This window comes from Leucoraja erinacea, chromosome 32 (genome assembly GCF_028641065.1).
Source record: "Leucoraja erinacea ecotype New England chromosome 32, Leri_hhj_1, whole genome shotgun sequence".
Classification (NCBI taxonomy): Eukaryota; Metazoa; Chordata; class Chondrichthyes; order Rajiformes; family Rajidae; genus Leucoraja; species Leucoraja erinaceus.
The window spans coordinates 12,945,524-12,970,161 of NC_073408.1; the positions used below are offsets into that span (position 1 = coordinate 12,945,524).

Genomic DNA, 24,638 nt, shown 5'->3' on the forward strand with positions numbered 1-24,638 from the left:
CATTACGCCTCGACTTCCTGAGAAGATAACGGAGATTCGGTATGTCACTGAGGATTTTCTTGAACTTCTACAGCTGCAGAGTAGAGAGCATATTGACTGGTTGCATCATGTCCTCATTCAGAAACTTCAGACACAGAGCAAAGAAGACTGCAAAAAGTTGTTAACACTGCCCAGGTCATCGCGGGTTCTGACCTCCCTGCCATCGAAGGGATTTACCGGAGTCGCTGTCTCAAAAAGGCAGCCAGCATTATCAGAGAACCACATCACCCTGGCCACACGCCCATTTCACCCCTGCCATTGGGAAGAAGGTACAGGAGCCTGAAAACTATACGGTTCAGGTTCAGGAACAGCTTCTTCCCTGCAGCCATTCAGCTATTAAACACTACAATCCCATTATATTGTTTACAGTGTACTATGTTTACATATTCTGTTGTGCTGCTCCAAGTAAGAATTTCATTGTTCTATCTGGAACACATGACAATAAAACACTCTTGACTCTTGGTTTGGATTCACCACTTCACTGCAAGATTTCATTGCTTTTGTACTCCAACCTTTTCTAAACATCCAAAATCCCATTGCCTTCCTCTTGTTTATGTCCCTCTTGCCAATCTGCTGTAATGATATTGGAAAGGCCTGGAAGTGTATAAAAACAATGACATTGATAAAACGGAGAATAAAGAAATAAAAATTAGACTTTTTGTGTTTTATTGAATTTATCATAATTTTTCCTCAGTTACCAATTTTGCTTTTCAGATTAAGATTCCATCAAATTTTCTATTTCTTATTTATTGCCGATTTACAATCTGTTTCAGTTATCTTGAGCAAAGCATTTAAGTTTCTTAAAGTGACCAAAGAAAATGGTATTGAGTACACAAGTGTGGGGTTACTGCTTGGCTGCAGTTGGCAAAATGCCTGCAGTATACTAGATTTGCTTGAGTGAATTTGCGCTGCAGTTTCACACATACTCATTCACATAAGACTGAGTATAAAATCTCCCATGAATTGAAGCAAATAGCTGGAGCAGTGTCAGTAATGCTGGGTGGGTTCATATAATAGACAAAGGAAGTAAATTTCCTTTCAGTGGGAAACTAAACCTCAAAGCAGCTGGGTGACTTCAGCTGATTGGTGGTAATGAGCCTTTAACATGCCAAACATGGGTTAAATGACTGATTTGAAGCAATTGCATAGAAGAGGTGAGAAAAGCCAGGGTCCGGCTTTAGTTGACTGATGATTACTTCAGGTCAAGTAATGAACACTGAATTTAATTTAGGCAATTTGTGCCTCTGAGCATAATGTGATGAATACTCATGAATGGATTTAATCAATCAATATTTTCCCATTACAATCCAGGGGTGTGGTCAGTTTTGTAGACCGAGGATACTGTAGATTGGATAAATGGAATTAGGAGCGATGTAACGGTTTCTGAATACTTTATCACAAAATGATTATCAGCAAAGATCGACACAGAAGATTCCACATTTTTACACTATGTAGATACGTGTTTAAATCTATGTGGACCAGCGATTACATGCATTATAGTTTTTTTTTGTGATCATGAAGAGGATGCAGTAGATATTTAGATTTGCTTTTGTCTCTGTGGAGTTGAAGCTAACTTATGAAGATTCAGCACTTAGTCCAATGAATATGTGATTAAATAATCAAATTCACTCCTAAAATATAAAATAGTCCTATAAATCATTAACAATTAAGTGTATTAATAAAGTTTCAAACAGACTCTACTTTAATATACAGCATGCCCCAAAAGAAAATGTTTACAGCTTACTCACAAATTGCTGGCAAATTCCAAGGACTGGTTAGTCAGCCATATGGAATTGTAATAAACTGTTTATTAAACTTGTACATAAAGTGCCAGAGACGATGAAGTGTTTCCATCTTTGTCCTTAGTTTTGAGCCAAGAATGGTGACTCATCAGCAATGGTAAACACCCTAGTATTATTGCAGCATGACAATTTTAGCAGCATTATCCAATAGACCACACTTTTAACAATTGTGCTCTTTATGGATTTGAACTGATTGCTTGGAGTTGGTAGTATTTTCAGAGCATAAGAGCAGATATAGTGGTATTTGAGAGGGTCCAATAAATCAAAATATCTTATAAAAGGAAGAGTGATAACATTTCTCTTAAATATTAAAATCAGCAGAACCATTGAATGAATTTGCAATTTCTCCAGGTCGTAAAACCAACATTGGAAATTCTAGTGTTAGGTTGTATTTCAAAGTGAATTGAATATAATGGCTGAAAGAAGACATAATATACCAATTCTATTTTGCCATAGAGGTATTTTCTTGTATATAACCATGCATATTTAGTAAGTTTTATAGTTGGAGAGTTGCTTTCTTCATTTAAAGCTGTATCATAATATTTATACTAGAATTTTATAGCTGTTAAAGAAAAATGTTAAATAAATAATTTCATGCTTTTATGGATTGTACAGAGTTTGCAGGAAGCACAAGTTTTCACAGATGAATGATCTTTGTCACAAATGTACATCAAGCACATTAATGGTAAATGCAGTCTAAAAACATCATTGTGTTATTAACTCCTGGGCTGTTCAGCAATTCCTTTTTCACATAGCATTCTGATTCTGAAGATTCCACAAGGTGGTCTAAATAGGGTAGTGAGTTGAAAAAGTGATATAGTAGTGCTTAGTATAAAATGCCGCCATGGTCTGGTAGGGAACATGAAGGGGCTGATTGCCATTAAAACAAAATATCTGCTGGCGCTTAAGCTGTAATAAGCTGTACAACATTTTGATAACAACACTTGTCCTAATCCCCACATCTAACAGCGAACTATTGCTGGGATTAATTTAGATGGTAAGCAAGGAATTGATAGTTTTAAAACACTATTTTGAGAAGTTCAACCTTTTAGCATTGAAGAACATATCTGAAAAAAAGGCATTTATAACCCCCGGACAGTCCACATGTGCCTAGTTTCTTGAATGTGATAGGGCATATTTAGAAAGGTTAAAATGAATACATGGGATCTTAAATAGAGGCACAAAATAAGAACATGAGGCAGTCAAGATGGATCTTTATAAAACACTGATCCAGCCAGAGCTGGAGATTTGGATACTATAATTTTGGAAAGATGCAAAGGACGGTGCAGGCGGTTCTCTATCTCCTTCCTGTTCTCATCATAATTTGTGATCCGGCCCACCTCAATGGTCTCATCTGCAAACTTGGAGATAGATGGAGGATGAGCTGAATTTGCAAACAGCCATGAGCATATAAGGTGTACACTTTTAAATAATAGGAGTCAATAAACTATTTGAATGTTTATTTGTTTAAAACCAGAAAATGCAGTTTGTTTAAAATGAGAAAATGGTAGAACAACATAAAATGCGCAATGAAGGGCAGCACAGTGGCCCAGCAGTAGAATTGCTGCCTTGCAGCGCCAGAGGCCCGGATTCGATCCAGACTACGGGTGCCGACTGTATGAAGTTTGTACGTTCTCCCTGTGACAGCGTGGGTTTTGTCTGGGTGCTGCAGTTTCCTCCCACATACCAAAAACATTCAGGGTTGTAGGTTAATTTATTTTCTGTAAATTGTCCCTAGTGTGTAGGATAAAACTAGTGTATGGGTGATCGCTGGTTGGCACGGACTAGATGGGCCAAAGAGCCTGTTTCCAAGCTGTATCTCTAAATTAAATTAAATTAAACTAAAGTGATTAATCAGAGTAAAAAGGTTGAAATCATCAGCAATTAAAGTTATAGTGTGCATCATTACACACAGAAACTACAGTAAGTATACATGAAAGGGTTAAGTAGTCTGAAAAGATAAATAGTTGCACCCAGCTGTTTGATGTCCGCATGTGCATTCTACACTTTATCTGGATTGTAATAAACTAGAGCTGGAGTTTATTCAGCGTGAACTTGGTGCCTTTATACACATGGAATAAACAATATGTCTCATTTTAGTTTCATATGGTACTCCAGCCTCTCCATTGACTCATGTGAAGGCGTTTACCCTAGTAGCATGCACATGCTCATTAGCTATTTGATGATTCATTATTCAGGATACCAAAAATCTCTCTTTCAGTAATTTACAATAAATGAATCACAGCAGAACAGAGGTTTTTGTAATGTAGAATAGAGTCTATTTACGTACCAACGGGTGCCATAGTTTATTATTTGCTGACAGGTTAATAGTTAATATTGCCATCGCCCAATAGTTGGCACATGTTCATTGCCTGTGTTTGTTCAGGTTGTGGAACCATATCAAGCTCCTCCCACAGTAAGGAATCAGAACTGCTTATATATATCAGAACAGCTTTATGATCTTTTGGTATTTAGTTAAAAGTGCAGAAAGCAACACTGTACAGTCATTGTTTAATTGTGTGAAATTACGTTAACTAGGTTTTTGGAACAGTTTTTCTTCCTCCTTGCTGACAGGAAACATCTGTGGTTGGCGATGTGCAAGAGCTGAGGTTACTATAGGACAGTGGATACGCATAGAATCAAGGCAGTCGGACATCTAATTTGTTGCATGTGGGAGTCAGGCTGATTCTGTCTTCCAACTTTACTGGTAACCAGCAGAAATAATTAAATTGAGAGGAAAGAAAGTGTCTGACCTAAAACTGAAGTTAAGTAGCAGCAGCAAAAAACATTTAATCAGAGAACTCGATTAAGAAGTCTGAGTTTAACCAAGAGTAAATTATGAATGTTGAAAATGAGCTGTATCCTGACTGGGACATCTCTTATAAGCCTCACGAGGGAACAGTGGCATGGTATCTGGAGAAGATGCGTTATTTCCAAGACAACCTTGATGTCTGGATTGACCCAGATATGGATGATGAAGAAATCCCAGCAGTGAGTTAAATGTTAACTAATTTTTGTTATAAAGTATTGCTACAGGATGTATGAAAGTTTTCACGTCCCTCATTCACTGAGGAACCTGGACTATTGAAGCAAACACTGTTCGGCACAAGTAATAAATGTTAATTTAAATTCATCAAAGTAGAATTTAGATGTTTTAGCATTAAATAGGGATTTTTTTCCCCTGTATTAATACATTATGCAATTCTAGAAATAGCTTATTATACTCCAGATTGTGATTTGCCCAAGCTAACCGCTATAAAATAGTAGAGGATCTGTTATTAGGGCGTGGCCTTGTAAGTAAATGTTTCTAAGTTCTAAGATTTTTGTCCAATATATAAAAATCAAACATTCAAACTATGAACTGTGTGGTGCAGCAGGATTGCTATTATAGTGTACTAACAGCCAACACTCAGTTCAAACATTTAATATTTCTAATGTTCTAAATTGTCTTTAGGTTTGTTAGCAATCCTAAATGCAATTCATATGTAAAAATGCAGCTTTCACAAACTGAAGACAGTGGGCTACATATTGGCGATCCCTTTTGACACCAAACAATTCACTATATGATGTATCGAGAGGTTGAATTTGCACAAGGGATTGCTCAATCATCTACTGCAACTTAAGCATGTCTTATGCTGCAACTTGAGAGGAATGATGTTTATATCACATGAAGAGTTTCCACAGATTCTACATCAAAGCTACTACAAGTATCTGGGAGAAATCTGCATGAATTCAGTCACACAAACTATGCTATGTTTCTTATTCAACCTTAAATAAAGATAGGAAATTTTAATATAATAATAACTAACATGATGTATTAGAATTTGCTACCTAAATGATGGTGTTTATTGATGTGTAAACTATGCAACAATGTGCGGCAAGAAAGAACCACCATGCTATTGCACACATGTGGGAAGCTAAAATGACAGCTTACTCTTTATTTTAAGAATTTGGATTTTATATGTGCTCCTCAGGTTATGACTGACCTAACATGAAGAATTGACTTCTTGCAAATTCTCCCATATATTTTAAAACTCATAATAACAATCAAAAAATGTTTCATGGTATTCATTAATGATTGATTGGATATAGTATGCATTCCATGAGTTTAATTATAAGCAGTGTTAAGGAGATTGTTGAATGGAATGATGGGAATATTGCTAGTGTAAGTAAAGCAATGGGACATAGGTTCCCAGAGAAAATGTATGTTTCTGACTTATGGCCTGCAGATAGATCCTTATGTAACCCATGGGACAGCCTGCACTGTAATACTCCAATAATCTGGCACATGCAAGATTTTGTTGTTGCTAAACTAGCAAAGTTTAATACCCCACCACTATTTTAATTAGTTTTTTTTTCAGATGTTACATGCCTCCGTTTATCAATGCCTTCTAATGTTACTCACTTGTCACCAAATGAATCAACAAAACTATAATTAGTAAAACAGTTTTCTATCTTCTTACTTGTTCAGTCGATAATGTTCTCGCATTGCATGCATTGTGATGGAGGTAAGCAAATATTATGATGATGCAGAAAGCACCCAATTATAATCTGGATACCAGTATGTCAAGCCCCTGGTGCTAAAAATCAATCCCTTGAACCTTTGTTGCACCAACTCGAAGGCAAGCTAAACCACCTTTCAATAAGGAGACCATTACCAGATAAGGGTTAACACTCTGCCAAAGCTAAACCTATTTATTCTTGTACTCCATGCCCATTGCAATGAAGGCCAACATTCCATGCCTTTTTAATTGCTATACCTGCATGACACCTTCCTGTGTTTCAGTAATATGTGCCACTGAACTCCATATGGAATCCAGTGGCAGAGAGAACAAACATATTAAACAGTCCCATTCTGTCAGTAGGTTTAAAACATTGTAATCTGCTGCATGTCCTTAAGACCACACTTACATTTAAACAGATAAACATTGGCAGTTCCATTCCGGCGTGTCAGTACTTGCAAGCACGATCTGGTCATTATTTCTACTCGGACTGAATTTACATTCCAATCTTCTGATTCAAGATCTTTTCTCACTACTATTCTCGTATTATCCTTTATTCTCTGACCTATCCTCACCCCTCCTTTTCCATTCTGTCACTTTATTTTCTGCTGAATTATTATCATTATGTTTTCTGTCCCTGCTTGCAACACTCTGCTAGTCCAATTACTTTGAACTTTAAACTCTACATTTGTTCTCATCTGAGCATTCTCCAGCTGCATTTACTTCCATAGCAATCACTACTTGGTTTAATGCCTTACATACACCATTAGTTCCTCACTATGTCAAGCCACAACACCCCACCCAATTCAAGTGAAAGCCAATTCAATGGAGCAGCTCCCACTTTCCCTTGTGCTGGTTCCAGTGCCCCATCAAACAAAACCCCTTTCTTCCTTACCACTCTTCGAGCCAAAAAAAAAAAAATCTGATCTATTTGGCCCAGTAGGAATACCAAACGGATAAAGAGTTGTAGAATTTGGAGCTAGCAATGATGATGTTTCCAAGTGTGATTGAGGCCTCTCTGGGTTGCTTAAAGGCAATGCCAGTAATTATCTGGAGTTGGGTTTAAAAGATGAGCATTCAGAATTGCAAACAGAAGAAGAAATAGAAAATAAATTGAAAATCAAAATGCTACAGATGCTGGAAATATGAAATAAAAATAAAATGCTGAGAATGTTCAGCAGATCAAGCAGCATCAATGGAGAGAGAGAGAGAGCGAGCCTTCCTCTGTTCCTTCTACCAAAATTGAGCATTTTTTCTTTTCCAGTCATGATGAATGTTCAACACCTACTTTTCTGTGTATTGATTTAAAGAATGAATAATTGGACAGATTTGTAGTTGCAAATAGCAGTGGCAATCAAGATATGCATGCAATAGTGCTGTGACCCCCTTTTCAGCCTAATTTTGGTATTAATTAGATTGAGCCAATTCAAAAAGATAGCTGGTGATATGGGAGTTTGCTTTTCTAACCAATCTTAATATTTAATTCATAGATTGGCAATTTGAGGGACATATTTCGGCTCTGTTGCTAAATGGCCGTGTGACCATAGTCCTGGCTTTACATCAGCCTTTCCTTATATGCCTGAATATGAGAAGAGTACCAGGAACTACTTCCACCAAGGAATGTGGAGTCAAATATTAACAATTATCTGGCCTTGAAATGGAGGTGACCTGCATCGATCGGAATACATGGGAAATATTAGCAATAGCAGAAACCTTTACTGTTCCCAGCATGCAGGTCACTAATTTCTGCCAGACCAGATACCAACACTATTCAATAAGCTATTGATAACAAACATCCCCACTGAATCCCGTACAGATACTTTTGCTATATATTTTTTCAATTGGAAAATGAGACAATTTGCTGTCCTGTGAGGGGCAAGAGTTTTGTAGGACATCTGGCAAGCCACCTTTAAATCATCATCTGTGTTTTGTCAAAAATTCGTGATGTGACCACTTCACTGCATGAAACGAATAAGTTCACAAATGTGCATTTTGCCTTTATTGTACACTTAAACCTCATCTCATGAGTAATTTTCCCATATAAGCTTCGGAATGCTGCAGGTACAGAGCACGTGTCTTGCAATGAAACAAACATATGGCATGATCGTAAAAGAGTATTCTCATCATTTGCAACGATTTAAAATCATGCGGTTACCCAGATTTACGTCTGAAGGGGACGGGAGATCTTGCGATGCGCTTTCAGTTTCAAGTACTCGACTGCTTCCATTTAAAAAATCTAATAGACTTGAATGTTATTTTTTCTGGTATTATGACTCCATAATGACACTCATTTATTGGTTCAAATTGTCTGTGTCCCAGTAATATCACAGAGTTGGTTTGTACCAGGGTGACAAACAGGCAGAGTTTGGATAAGGTGCTGTTGCAATAATTTTTAACTAAAGCATAGTTTTTCAAAACAGATGGTTTAGTTAGCATCTTGAATTAGTAGTCCCTTTTGACTTTCAGTTCTCTTTAACAACAGTATCCTTTAAACGTATTTTCTGCCAGTTTCCTTGATGCGTTGATTATCTATCTAGTAATTATTCATAATCTATTTAGGTGGACGGGGATGGAAGAATGTGAGAGCCCAAATGCATGAAAGAGCTGAATTGTTTGGAAGGGGAGTTCAGCTTAATGTATTTCTGCAATAAGCAGTCAATGGTAATCTGTCCTCAGCTCCATGTACTATAGGCCAAGTAACGTCCACAATCGTACCAACCAGTGTTGCTCCGCACAGCCATTTTTTGCACAAAGCTATCACGAGGAATATTATAGACAATGATTGGTGGAAGGGTGGGTGAAAAGTATTTTTTCCACCAGCTCTAACTGAAAAGCTTCCGGTTTAAGTTGTTCTTCAACTTTTTACCTTCTGCAGTTTTGTTGTTGATATCAGCCATTTGTGATGATACAATTCAAATGTTTTTTTTCATGCCCTCTATTTTCTTCCTTCCCCTCCTTCCACCCAAGGCCACTCACCCCAAAGTATCCTCCTTAATCGAGGAGGGCGAGGCGGACGGCAACGCAGGCTTCTCTTTGACGACTTCTGATGGTGCTCCATGTTCAGTTGATAGGAGTTGTGCTTGCTGCGGGGTGAGTTGGACGATGTTTTTCCACCGTCCCACCTAGTAGCCCTATTGAAGACTAATAACCATTGTACATGTGTTTCGTGGATTGGACTGCTGGTAGGTGCTGGAACTCCAATCTGCAACCACAAGTGTTCAATGCCAGTACCTTATGCTTCTCTAATGGACTATTTCATAAAATCCATATCTCCATGCTAACTGCAATCAATTCTACCTAATTGTCTTGATAAACTCCCAGAATTTTGCATTTACTAATGACCAAAAAGTATTTCTTCCAGTGGACTATTAAAATCTGGTGTATATGCCTTGGTGTTATATAACTTTCACTTTTAGTTTATAATTGTCCATTTGGTACAAATTACGTATTTTTACTTGGAGTATTAGTTGCATTCCAGAACTTCCAATGTATACACCAGACTTTAAAGTACTTTTGAACTGGAGCTAACCAACCGAGATGATGCAATAGATTGATGTACATGTCTGATGACCAACACTTGAAACTGCAAAAATAATGACTGACTTTTATTTGTGCGCTTTAAGCAAAAGGTTGGAATGGAGCCTTTCCTACATCTTTTGTTATCAAATACCCTTCTAGGCAAAGTTCCCAACAATGTCTAGATGGCACGTGTAAACACAGCCTTACGAAAGCATCCGTTACTGCATCTGTAGATATTTCTTTGTGACATTAATCATTCCAGCCTATCTATGAATGATTTATATTGCTTAAATTGAAGCATACTTGTGTTTTCGACTTTTTTGAGGACTTCTTACAGCTGTCAGAAGCTTTGGTAGTGTTTAGGTTGAGGCTGTTTCAACAAATGAATGACCACTATTAAATAGATACATTTATACATGTGAATACCTACATTGCCTTTGACAACTATCTTTCTTGAAACCTGACACAACCTTCTGTAATACTAATAAATGTTGTCCATTATGAACACTAACAAATGCAAGAGAGAATTTAGAAGGGAACCTTAACATCCAAATGATGTGAAGAAAGCCTGCATGAACCATATTAGAAACAAGGAACTGCCGATGCAGGTTTACAAAAAATGGCACAACGAGCTAGAGTAACTCAGCGGGTCAGGCAGCATCACCGGGGAACATGGATAGGTGACATTTGGGGTCGAATCTGAAGAACGGTCCTGAACCGACAGGCCATATTGTACAGTCTTGCTGAGTTACTCCAGCACTCTTTGTCCTTTGTCATTTGAGGAAAGTCAGCAAAGTGCCCACTACATCAAGATGTCAAGGTTGTGCAAGGTCAGGTTTAATTGCTGTGTATTTGCAGAAACACCTGAAGTAAGGGTCTCTCTCAGAAATTGGACATTGTACCATTTTGATCTGCTTTTAACCTGTACTTGATGCTCTCATTAGTTTCAAAGATTAGGAAAGATTTTATGAACCAATCTCAATATTTTATCAATAGATAAACACCAAAAAAGTAGTCTTCCCATTATGTAATATGGTACATCTTCCCGTTATGTAATATGTACCATGTGGTACATAAACTTGAAAAGGAAATACTGCCATGGCCATTGGAAGAGCACAAAAGAGCAGAACTATGTGTCTTGGCTCTTTCAGTGTCTAAATGTAGCCACAATGGTTTGAATTGTTTTCTTCTGTACTTCAAGATTGTAGATAGTATTCATGTTAATGCATATGTCAGCATCAACGGAACATAAAGGGTTTGCAGAGGGAATTTTTGCAAATGGAGAGGCAAATAAGGAAGATAATGGGGGTAAAGGAAGCTGTGGATATATTCAAATATATCATACACTCTAGTTTCGAAAGATTAGTAATAGCCCTTTTTCACGGGGCGACTTGACGCAAGATGTAGCCAGAGTGGAGTGGTTGTGGTCTAGCACGATATCACACGATATAACGGGGGTAGAGTAAAGAGTTCCCACGGTACTCGGCAATTCTGTCATTTGTGCGAGTGACTTGTCCGTCTCCCGATCTTTCCCGTTAATCGTGAATGAGCATCGTGGACTGTAGTGTAGTTAATCACGTGGCACAAATGATGTTACTTTGTTGTCACACACTATATTGGTTTTTTTCACCCGAACTCTTTAATGAGCTGAAGAATAATCTGTTTTTTAAGACAAATGTTGTTTGGTGTGATGCACCTTCTCTCAATATGTGCAAGAAGTCGTCTTTTTATTTTGTCAAATATGAATAAAGACTGTGTCTCACATTGACCGTGATGATTGTCTTATTTTATGATCTACTGAGAGGTGAAACTTTCAGTCTGAAGAAGGCTCTCGACCCGAAATGCCACCCGTTCCTTCTCTCCAGAGATGCTGCCTGTCCCGCTTAGTTGCTCCAAGCAACTGGTGTCTATCTTCAAAGGACTGACCAGGACTGCCTCTCTCTCTCTCTCTCTCTCTCTCTCTCTCTCTCTCCCTCTCTCTCTCTCTCTCTCTCTCTCTCTCTCTCTCCCTCTCCCTCTCCCTCTCTCTCTCTCTCTCTCTCTCTCTCTCTCTCTCTCTCTCTCTCTCCTCTCCCTCCCTCCCCCTCTCTCTCTGTTAAGCATGACTGGCCTAGTTGCTCTCCTGGGCCTCTCTCTACGGAGGGAAATGGACAGGCGACCCATTCTTCAGGCTGCCCTCTCTCTCTCTCTCCCCCCCCCCTCTCCCCCCCCCTCCCCCCAACTCCCACCCACACACACGAATGCTGGAGAAACTCAGCGGGTGCAGTGGGGCCGAAACGTTGTCTATTTCCTTCCTTCCATAGATGCTGCTGCACCCGCTGAGTTTCTCCAGCATTTGTGTGTGTGGGTGGGAGTTGGGGGGGGGGGGGGGGTTAGAGAGATAAGGCAGCCTGAGGAAAGGCTCGCCTGTCAATTTCCCTCCGTAGATGCTGCCTGGCCCGCGGAGTCCCTCCAGTTAGAAACTGCTTTCAGACAAAAAGAGACACAAACTGCTGGAGTACAATAGCTCAGCAAGTGAGGTGCCTGAACACTCAGAAATGAAAAATGATAAAAATGTAATTATTTCAACTCCCTTCAACTATTTTGTGTTTCAGCGTGAGAGGGATTATAACATTAGAGACATTCCTCTTGTAGTGATGTGTTAATGAAGAGTTGCAGACATCAATCTGGGAGCCATCTCTGCTTGTTCCTGTTAAAAAGATTCTCCAACAATTACAATGAGGTGGGACGTCCTCGATGGACACATGTTCAATTAGCAACATTGAGAACACCTTTTTTACTCACCTTCTGTCCCCTCTGTCCAACTTCCGGGTTTACCGTTCGCAGGAGTTCCCACGGTAACCGCAAGAGTTACTACGGATATCCCACTGGCCACTACGTTCATAAAATGTTGCAATGCTCAACCACAAGTGTACAAGTCACTCTTGGACAAATTCAAACATGTTTGAATTTTCTCCCGAGTACCCAAGTTACACGATTACCTGCCGTTAGCGCCACGGTGGTCCACGAATGCCGTACTGTTACCGCACGAGGTTCCCACGATGTTAAACTCTGGTTACCTCTTGCGTCAAGTCGCCCCGTGAAAAGGGGGTTTAACTAGTTAGTTTTTACCCCCTAGAGTGTGCAGACCCATTCAGATGAAGTATTTGTAAATTCCAACATTAAAAATGGGACATGCAATGTAATTATGGAGAGGACACTGATGGTGCTTGGGGTTTATTCTGGTTTTGATGTTTTAGTAATTAATTGGATATACAAAACAGGAACCCTAGCTTTGTTTGGTGTTAATTTGAGCTGTGTTATTTCCCATAATTCCAAAAAGCCTAAAATTGCTGTCCAGACTAAGAAATAACTAATCATACGGTCAAAGTATTCATGTGGTATGTAACTAGCAAGTAAAGTAGCAGGAGTTAAGAACAGTTTCTCATTGGGTATCTTTAGGGTATATAGGTTGATATGGTGAAGGGGGGAGCATGCAAGGAGAAAGTTGTGATAATTAGTTTGATCATATATATACTTAGTTTGAATCTGAACTTAAATTTTGATCATTGGACCTGATTCTTTAATTATGTATTGTGAACAGGAAAATACAGTTAAATGGATTTTGCTGCAATGTCTTGCTTTTATTTAGCATATATCTCATACATTACCTATATATTCTGAATACAATTGGAATCAACAGAAGAGAAAGCAAATCCAAAATGTCTGGAATGTTCAAACCAGGCACCTCTGATCATTTTTTTTCTTAGACCATCCCACAGGATCAAGGATAACTTACTCAACCAATCCAATGTAAGGGTATGGAGGTGGCTAATAAGGCCAATGCATAAACTACAGACTCGTCCATAGTTGGGGCAGGGGGTGCTGATGGAGCAGTGGGTGGGTCATTCTGAGGTAGTTCCCACTTTCCGCTCTGCCTTTTTGTTTTCCTGAAGTATGGCTTTGGGGTTCTCAGTACCATCTTGAATGCTCCTTATCCACTTTGAATGGAGATAGGCCAGAGATTCCCAGGAGTCAGTGGGATGCTGCATTTCCCAAAGAAAGCTTTGAGCAATCCCATTATCCTTTCTTCTGTTGTCTGGCAATCTCTTCCCATGGGAGTGGATGGAATAGAGTATCTGTTTGGGAGTCTGATGTTAGGCCTGCAAACGACGCGGACTGCCCAAAATAGCTGACCGGACATGACAACAATCTCAATACCGGGGATGTCAGCTTGCAAGAGGACATGATATTGGTTTGTTTACATTTCCAGTGAATTTAGAGAATTTTGTAAAATCTGCATTACTGGCATTTTTGTCAAAGAAAAAGTGCTTGAAATGTCTGCTGTAGATGGTCACAGAAGTTTAAGAAAGGCACGTCCCATTCACCCACCACTTCCTACTCTACTCCAATCTTGCATGCAGTAATCGGAAAAAGAATATTTTATAATTTCTCTGAAGTATTCTTATTGTCAATAGCTGCAGAATAATTACATCCTCTAATTTTGAAGAATCACTGGATTAATCCAAATATGGTGTTTTATTTCATAGACAGACTTTAAGTCTGCATATTTTATTTGTCTCATTAGTATCAACCTAACCATTGCTGACAGTGTGAATATTATACAATGTGATGATTAGAAATCAGAGGTAAACTCTGGTCAATTCTAATTGATTTTAGCCATGAGAATACTTAACGTTGCTGCAATACATCTGTTTTGGGAAGGCAAAATAAAGCAGTTTTCCTGTTTCTAATCACTAGTCTGTCACCTGCGTTGGACAATATTAGCTAAGGACAAAAATAATTTTCATATAGATTGTTATTGGTCTTTCTCTTTGTTATTCAGTGGTCATGTCTTTCTTGTGCAATTTGCAAGATACATATCATACTAAAAAAAAATCTAGCTACTATGATGCTCAACTCTATCCTAACCCAGTGTATTTATGTCCTTTTGGTTTTCAGTTACTGTATCTACACAATATAAGTGGATCTTTATTTCACCGTTCTTAAATTTTAACTTATGTTCAATCTTAAGGTACATTTTGATTTATGGTATTTTCTGGTATAAGGCAAATAAACAATTATTTTAATTCTGACAGTTCAAATGTATTCCAAACACAGATCATTTAGATTTAAATAATCTTGTTTACATTCATTTGTATCGTGTTTAGTGTCCTCTACTTTATTTCTGCGAATAGGTGACAGTGTGGTGATGCAGCTAGTACAGTCACTGTCACACAGCATCAGAGACCTGAGTTCAATTCTGACCTTTGGTGTTGTCAGTGTGGTGAAGGCACTATCTCCATAGGTCGCAGAAATTTCCTCTGGGTGCTCCATTGTCTCCGATATACCAGACTGATGTGGCGATAGGTTAATTAGCCATAAAATAATTAGCTCTTGTGCATACTGTAGGTGGGGGGGGTCATTGATAAGAAAGTGAGATTTAAAAAAATGTAGTATTTGTCTAAATCTGTGCTTGATGATTGGTGTGGATTTGGTGGCCGAAGTCCAGCTTCTGTGTTCTGTATTTGAAGAAAAAAACTTCACTTACTATCCGTTAGGTTCTTGATGTGTAGAATTCTTTGAAGGGAGAAAGGAAGAACAAAAATGTCCTATATATCGCTATTGTAATTGGTGGAAGTGAAATGAATAAATTATTGTGCATTTTGTAGATTTGAAACACATGAGATTTAAAATCATTTCAAATGTGTCTCGCAATTATTTTCAATGTTGATTTTTGTCAGTGGTAAAATGTGGTTGTAATATCATAAAGTAACTATAAATCTATTTCATACAATATCTGTTAAGGATTTGTATTGTAAACTAAAAGATCAGAACATTCATAAACAAGTGGATTTAAATAAGCCTCTTCTGGTGTATTCAGTGTACAAATGTGAAATGTATATGTGCCTCGTACATATTTAGCAAGTTTCCATCTAGTTTCTTTATATAATCAAAGCTGTTTCATAGAAATGTTTAATCAGAATTTTACAGTGCATACATATTAATCTTGCAAGTTAACCGAACTAAATATGTGTGGTAATATTGTGATTTTTTCCAGTTAGAAGCCAGAACAATACATGTTCTATGTAATCACATATCGATTATCTTCCAAAAATTATTTGAGAATCTGTTGAAAACATTGACCACTGCAATAGCCTGTATAATTTTGTGGAAGAATTCACCAGAGTGTTCGAGCCTTTTCTTCAGGCTTTGTTTGTTGCTGGCTTTGCATCCTGGCAACTTTGTCTGATGTGCAGAGTTCTTGAGTTAAATTGTGCGGGGTTGTTAGCATTCTGCCGCCACTAGGTAGGTAAGTCTGAGAATTACTGTAAGGTTGGGATGTGCTATGTGACGGATGTCTGTGCATCCAAGATTGTACTTCAGTGCTGGAATTGCTGTGTAATTCAACAATGCAGGCCTTGCCAGAAAACCCTCATGACTACACCATCCGAATCAGGCATGTGATCTGAGTCCCATTCATTTGAATAGAGATTCCAAACCTAAATTTCAATAGGAGAATTGTTTCTTTCCCCTTGTTTATTATTTATTAGTGCATTAGTATGTTTTTCATTAAGTATTTAAAATAATAAAATTTCAGTAGTATTTAAATATCTCTGAATATTACAGACATTTAAAAACTCCAAAAATCCTTTTTCAGCTTTGACATGAAATGAAGCTCTTACCAAGCTTTGCTATTTGTCAAATGGTATCAGACCTTAATGGTGGATAGAGCATTATAATTACATCGCTTGAGCCTGCTATCACGCTCCAAACTTTTTTCCAGCTATAGCCATTCAACATTCGATTTTCCTCATCCACCCCAGGTAAGTGCAGGTTGGCAGATACTTCAGGTCGAAGTAAACTTGGACACCGGGCAGCATCCAGTTTGGTTTCACACTTAACAGTTTGTCCTTTATGAGTTTGAGGAAACAAATGTTAAGAGCTGGTTTGTCATCAATGAATGTCAGAATATCCTTTTTTTTATGGCATTAACGAGATTCATGTAACAGGAGTATAGTTTTAAATATGGTCCAGGGACTACATGGTGGGCCTGCCTTTGGTTTACAAAGAGGTGAGCCTCGTATAATCTAGATCTGGAAGAAATACAGAGAGGGTAGTATAGCTTGGCCATCAGGAAGTTGACAGCTTGTGTGAAATGTATTTCTACACTTCAACTAATTTCACGCACTACAGGTCAATGGAGTAATACTGTTAATCATCAGAGAAACTGATCAGACCTGTGGGTTTCATCAATTTACATTAACATTTTAATATATGCTCATCGATGGTCAGATTTTGCTCACATTTCAGTAAAGAAAGCCTTGCAGCGTTCTAAATCTTTTTCATTGGAGAATCTAAGAAAACAGTGTAAAAGTAGCTTGGTTTTATGTTTCAGGTTTTGAGTCCAACATACAAGCAACGGAACGAGGATTTCAGAAAACTCTTTAAGCAGCTGCCAGATACAGAACGACTCATTGTTGGTAAAGCATAAGCATCCACATGTATCAACTATGCCACTTTTCACAAGCATGCTTTAGAAAAAGACTGGCCACAGTTATCATTATTTGCACAGTAAATAAGATACATTTTGATGGCTAAAATATAGAATAATTGTCTCTTCAGAAGATACTGCAGCGATACTGCAGTTTTGCTGTAACTATTTTCTATTTGTGTTTTGGTCTATAATTCCTACTGAAATGTAATCAAAGTTTGCTTGTTTGCAGGGGTTTGTGGAATATTGTACATTTTGAAGTTCTGTTGAAATGAATGTTAGGAATTTCATGCAAACTAAATGTTGGTGGGTAATTACACAGCTAAAGGGACAACGAACCTATACAAATGTCACACTTGTCAATGATGGCAGAATCACCAATAGAGTCGTACGGCATGGAAACAGGCCCTTCGGCTTTTATAACTCAGCTAGTTCCATTTGCCTGCATTTGGCCCATTTCCCTTTAGACCTTTCCTATCCATTTGCCTATCTAAATATCGATTAAACTTTGTCATTTGCCCTACATCTTTCTCTGACAGCTCATTCCCATACACGCCCTACCCACTGAGTGAAAAACTTGCCCCTCGGGTTCCCTTTAAATCTTTTCCTCTCACTTTATACCCATCCACTCATGCTTTAGACTCCTCTCCCCTGGGGAGAAGACTGTTCCCCTGCAATGAAGATGAGCAAAATGTCTTCACAATTAATCTACTTTGTAATGCTCAGCTGGATCAAGTCCCCATTTTAACCCTGCTCTAGATAAGAACAAAGGTGTTTCATTCCCCTTTGGTGGCCTGTCATCTCAGTCCCAGGGTGTTGCAGCAGTCAATTCCTCAGAGCAGTGTGTTTTTTAGATTACAAGCTTATAATCTATTCCTGTCTGCCTATTTTCCATGTAATTTAGACAATGCTATTCATTTCCCAGCAATTTGTTCCTCAGTAATGCTGTCATCCACAGACAGTACCTTCTAAGCACATGGCCTCATACCACTAATAAATGGTAGGGAACCCGTTGCATAGGAACACCACCATCTCTGAGTTCACCACATACACTGGAGGAAGACATCTCATGAATAGAGTAATAACAAATCAATCAAGTTAATATAAGGGAAGTGTATCATCTTATTGATGTTGCTTCTGTAGTCTAAATGCACACTGAAACCAGAATCGGTCAGAACTGGTATGAGGTTTAAGTGGATTGACAATCAGTGGAGAATGGAGTTTTGTGCCCCTTCAAACCCGAGTTGATTTGTATCTAATTTACCTAACTGAGTCCAGTGGAGCAGAATTTACCTGCTAACAACTATAGAGCAGTCCTGAGCTACTATGTACCTCATTGGAAAATGTCGGACTATCTTTAATCGGACTTTACTGGACTTTACCTTGAACTAAATATTATTCTCTTTACCATATATCTGTACACTGTGGATTGCACGACTGTAATCATGTATAGTCTTTCTGCTGAATGGTTAGCGCACAACAAAAGCTTTTCACTGTACTTCGGTACACGTGACAGTAAACTAAACTAATGCTAGACTTTAATTTTATTTCCATTAGAAGACTAAAATTTCAAAGCTTAATTCAGATTCTTATTTGGCAGTTTCAAAATTATTACCTCAAAAGTTAGTTGTTTTTAAAAGCTGATCTTGTTACACTGTGCAAGGCAGATAACTAGACAGTAGAGGTGCTGCCTCACAGCACCAGAGACCAAGGTTCGATCCTAACCTTGGGTGGAGTGCACATTTTCCCTGTGATCATGGGAGTTTCCTTTGGGTGCTCTAGTTTCCTCACACATCCCAAAGATATGTAGATTTGTATGTTAATTGGCCTCTGTAAAATTATCCATAATGTGTCGGAAGTGGATGAGAAAGTAGAATATCATAAACTAGTGTGAATGTGTGATTGATGAGCGGTGTGAACTGACGGGCCTGTTTCCATGTAATATCTATAAACTAAACTAAGCTAAGATATAATGTGTCCACTGACAAAGCACACATGATTAGTAACAACCAAAATTAGCATTTTAGTTCCTAAAATATAAAACAAGCTGGCTTTTTGTCTGTATCCAGAGTAGTTTTTACGGTGCATCGGTCGGAACAGTTATAATGTGGGCTCATTCATTTCATCTGTGCAACTGTCTAATGTGAATGAATTGAGTCAATGCCGTGCTGACTAACTTTAAAAGTGGAATGCTGCTGTCCTTTAGACTTTATATTGCTTTAGCTCTTGGGTTTCATAAGTGGCTTAAACTTGGATTTCAGTGAGTAGTTTTATGAATATGTGTAATGACTCATGTTGTTTCTATTATGACCTGACATTTTCCAGATTACTCATGCGCCCTCCAAAGGGACATCCTCCTTCAGGGGCGGCTCTACCTCTCAGAAAACTGGATCTGTTTCTACAGCAACATTTTCAGATGGGAAACACTGGTAACTTACTTATTTTTATTTTGAGTATCATGAGCAAACAAAAAAACATGACGTTTATGATTGGCAAAGACTAGCAACTCCATTGTGTCAGTGGGCAGTGTTATAAATTGGTTGGTCTTGGGGTGGGCCAGGATTTTGGACAGATTGTCATTTTCTGGACCAGTTGGTCGGTTGGTGTAGGTGGAGCTGATGCCAAGGAGAAGTGAGTATAGTCCAGTCGGGATAAAATGAAGTCATGGATGAGTTTTCCCCGGTTGTGAGAAGGGTCTGATATGTTGTGAAAGAAGGAATTTTAATTATTTAGCTCAAGAGAGAGGGTGGAATAGATAAGGTTGCGGGCCTGGGGAAGGGTGACACGATGGTGAGGTGGGGTTATAGCTTTGGAGCCTATGAGGAGGAACTTATCGCTGTTGAGTTTGAGGAAATTATGTTGCCAGGTTTTTTACAGCACAAACATGGGAGGTGGGGGGTTGTGGGGGGGATTTGGTGTCAAGGTAAATCCGGGTTCGATGGAAGTCCTGAGTGGCGTAGTATCTACGCCGGTGCTTCTCTATACGTAGCAGAGGTGTGATTGTTGTGACGTTCTGTTGAAAGGTAGGAACCCCTGAGTGTGACCTTCAATGCCGAGGCTTTGATGAGCAGGGTTTTATCGAAGGCTATCCGAGAACTATCTTCGGTTCGATCCCTATACGGAGTTTGTACGTTCCCCCTCTCCAGAAGACGTACAGGTTTGTAAATTAATTGGCTTGGTATAAATGTAAATTGTCCCTAGTGTATGTAAGATGGTGATGGTACATGTAATACTGTTCATTTTATTACCCACTTCATTAAAGGCAACTTTTGGTTATTCTGGCTCCATAAGTAGATTGAATTTATACCATCGTGAATACCCCACATTTTTTATACAGATGCAATATGTCCTAGATTCATGCCTATTTATTCCCTTCCATTGCATTCAAGAGGATATCATTTTTATTAATGACTAATCAAACTGCAAAAGCAGGAAATCTGAAATAAACACAGAAAATATGGGAAATAGTCAGCTGGTCAGGTACCATCCGTGGGAAGAGAAACAATGTCAACATTTCAGATCAAAGTGTTCATCAGAATTGATCTTCTGAGTGCTTTCAGCATATTATTATTATTATCAGAAGTCAGTCATGTTTATTTAGATTTAAATAGGTTCATTTAATTGTACATGTAGATTTTATCATAATTAGAGCAGCCACCTGTGGTTGAGAATATGAATTGGAACATGGCTGATTGACTATTGGTGTGTGGCTTTGTATATTGATCTAGATGACTTCAAGTAATCCGCTGCTGCAGAGGTGACTGCGAAGTTCTTTTGTTGGGGGACAGAGAACATTAATTTACTTTCCAGTTTATTTCTTTTCATAAGACGTAATCCTATTAATTACATATCATTAGAGTGCATGTCTGCTTTTATTCCAGCAGTTTGCCTGATGTTATATATGAAATGACAAATGGTTGTTTAAGATAAGCAAATTTCCCATAGCTTAAACGAAACATAAATTTACGTACATAAATTGGATATTTATTATTCAGTTACAGGATGCGGAAGATGCTAGTAAAGCCAGCATTTGTTGTCATTCATAATTGTCCCAGACTGGAGGCAGTTAAGAGTCAGCATTGGTAGGTCTGGAGTCGCATATAGGCCAGACCGAGTAAGGATGGTGGACCTCCTTCACCAAACAACATTAGGGATCCACGTGGGCTTTTATAACAGTTCAGTAGTTTCATAATTGCTGCTTTAAAAATGTTATTTTAATTATTTGGATTTAAATTCTCCAGCTGTCATGATGGAACTTGAATAAATATCTTGGCCGATGGTTCACAATTCTGGTTGACAGTCCCGTAACTTAGTCCCTTTGCTGCCACGTCCTGTGAACTGGCAATCGTTTTATGTTTGTTTTCTTTGCTTGGTTTAGCTCACTGTACGCCTCAAGGATGTTTGTTCAATGACAAAAGAGAAAACAGCCCGACTCATTCCTAATGCTGTCCAAGTATGCACTGACACTGAAAAGGTACAAATAAACACGGTTTTGTACATTAGTACGTAGAATAATTCAGCCAAGGAGTAAGGTTGAAAATAATGTTCTGTCAAATGCAATAAACTGATATTGTTGGAAAGCCAATAGCGTGGGTTTGCTCTGTCAAAGAATAACTGAAATTTACACTTTGTACTTAGAATCATGCACTTAGCACGTATAAAATCTCTATGCATAGTTGTTTTAGCAATGCTAAGTGGTCTGAGCAGTAGTTGTTTTTGGACTTTAGCAAGACCAGGTTTTTCTACCAACCTACCCCTGGTGTTGAACAATAAAGGTTCATGGCGAGAACCTGGACCTTTTCCCATGTCTCAGAGGCTACCTCTTGCTAAAGGCAGCCAAAGATGATGACATTGACCACCTGCAAAGCACCAACAGAGGCTTTGTCAATTGAGGAAAATAATATTTAAAGATGAGAACCTTTGACCTGGCACAAAACTGCAGCAGTGATTATGCCTGAGACCTGCATTACATAAACTAGGCACTGGAAAATAACACCAATGTGTCACTGCAAGATCTTCTATACTCATTGGAAGGATAAGCGTCCTCTTCCAGGCCAACCTGCTGAGCATTGAAGCCCTTGTTATCCTCATTTGGCTACTTTATTAAGCCATAACACCAGAACGCCCAATACCAGATTCCCAAAATGGGCTCTGAGCTCTGTGTTGGGAGGAAATTACTGGGAGCCCAGAGTCAAAGATTCAAGGATGTACTCAAAATGTCCACACTGACTCCGATGAACCTCTGGCCAATGACCAGTCAATGGAGAAAACGCATGAGGGATTGAATTGAGAATTTTGGGCCATGCATTTGGAGCTCACAGAAACCCTGTAACCTAGGCACTGTGCCACAAACTGGTTCACTGCATTTCATGTTTTACTTGATATAAAGTCAGTGACAGCTGAACCAGTGTTTGCAGCTTGGAATCCCGGAAAGACCATTTCACATGGTGGAGATGTTCATTGAGTCCACGTACATTGATATCTTTTACTATTTGGGGATATTTAAAATTGTTGCTCCCCCTAGAGCCTGGATTTGACATTAACCCCACGGTGGCTGAAATTTATGACATTGTTTGGAACTGTGCAGAAGTGAAATGATTGCACCAACTGATTGAATGATTAAGCTGACTAGACATTAGATTTCTTGAATGTTTATTTACTGTTTTGTGGAACTAATTGTTTATATTTATTTTGTTCACAGCACTTTTTTACTTCTTTTGGAGCCCGGGACAGAACCTACATGATGATGTTCAGACTCTGGCAGAATGCACTGCTTGATAAGGTATCATCAAGGCAATTGAGAATTGAGCTATATATTGAAGTAATGACATTGAGTACTTCAACATGCTAGGGTATGAAGATAATATCCCATAGCGTCTAACTTGAAACTTTACAGTGAATTAGATATCCTTTCCTGCTACATCACCTTAAAGAGGTCAGTGATCAGGTTTGATGCTTTCAAGAGAAAAGAACAGAAGTTATTTGGCCAATTACAAAGAAATCTAGTTTTCACTTGGAGGAACATTTTAAAGAATTTTCCATTTATCTTCACAACCTCAGGAAAATGCAGCTGCCAATTGTAATGAAATGACCCAAAAAAAGAATATAAATATCCAGGCAGTTCTACTATAACGTGTGTTTCTACCACACAACTTGGATGTAAAGAGATTGATGAATTGGGAAACACTGTTTGTTTAGGCAGACCGAATCAGTCACAACAAGATTTCGATCAGGAACTAGACGACTACTTAAAAAAGGTATAGTTATTAATAATAGCAAAAAAACTTATACTTAAATTTTGGAAAAATGCTAATATACCAACATTTAAAATGTGGATCAGTAATATGTTGGACACAGCACATTTGGAAGAAATGAGAAACTTCCTAATAGACAAACAAGACCAATTCTTAATGAGTTGGTCCCCATTTATTGATTTCTTGGAGTCATGTGGTGCAACAGTAACGTAAAAATTAAACGTTTCAGGTATGGGTGAAAGACGATCTAGAATATAAAAAATCATCTCCTTGTGGTGATTGGATAAACTCCCTCCTGCTTTCCTTCCTCACTTATTTCTTTTTTTCACTATTTAAATTTTTTTTATTTTTTTTAAAGAAAAAAAAGGTATAGTTTTGAAATTCCTGCAGGAAAAGTAGCTTTGTTGTTGTAGACCTGAAACTCTCTGGTCCCTAACCCTCCTTTTCCCTGTGGCACAATTGTTTTAAACATGTTTTTTTATAACGCGAGATTGCTTAGGAACATCCCTATCATGTTATTGAATTACCTGTAATTGAGACAGATGTCTCATGTGAAAGCAGACTAAAGAGTAAAATTCCATTCCCATTTGCAAATATGCGTGGTATGTTTTAGTCATGCTCACTTGATGAAATACCCGTTGTGAGGAGATGGCCAGATCAATTATGGCCTTCTGCCTGCAATGGTCCTACAGTTTCTTCATATGGGGGTAGTAATTGCAGTGTGATGGGTTTTCATTGCATAACTAAACTCAGAAAAAGAAAATTACTGGAATTGTCTATCACGCCACTTCCTGTAGTTTTTTTTTAACATTATGTCGATATTTGAAATTATATTTAACCTCCACTTCCCTTTGAAACATGGTCAATGTTAGCTTGTTTTTCCTGTGCAACAACCAATACATCAATGTATTGAATGCTTTGGTGAACATTCAGTAAAGCTAAGATCACTGCTATATGCCACATTATTTATACTACTACATTATTGATCAGAAGGATTACAAGAAGCATTAGCAGATGTTATTAGAGAAATATACCTTGATTATTAACA

At 38.3% G+C, this 24,638-nt stretch overlaps 1 protein-coding gene across 6 annotated transcripts in view; it reads left to right on the forward strand.

Annotated features, from left to right (window-relative positions):
- gramd1ba (GRAM domain containing 1Ba) overlaps positions 1–24,638 on the forward strand; it is a 360,885-nt gene that overhangs the window by 306,697 nt on the left and 29,550 nt on the right. For 5 of the 6 annotated variants that reach the window (XM_055660784.1, XM_055660783.1, XM_055660782.1 and 2 more), the window contains 4 exons: positions 17,241–17,325; positions 19,662–19,765; positions 21,715–21,810; positions 23,038–23,118. In XM_055660784.1, the coding sequence (XP_055516759.1) occupies positions 17,241–17,325; positions 19,662–19,765; positions 21,715–21,810; positions 23,038–23,118 (366 nt within the window). Of the gene's footprint in view, positions 1–2,487; positions 4,833–17,240; positions 17,326–19,661; positions 19,766–21,714; positions 21,811–23,037; positions 23,119–24,638 lie in introns of those variants that run through there. The other variant, XM_055660786.1, reaches the window with a different exon arrangement.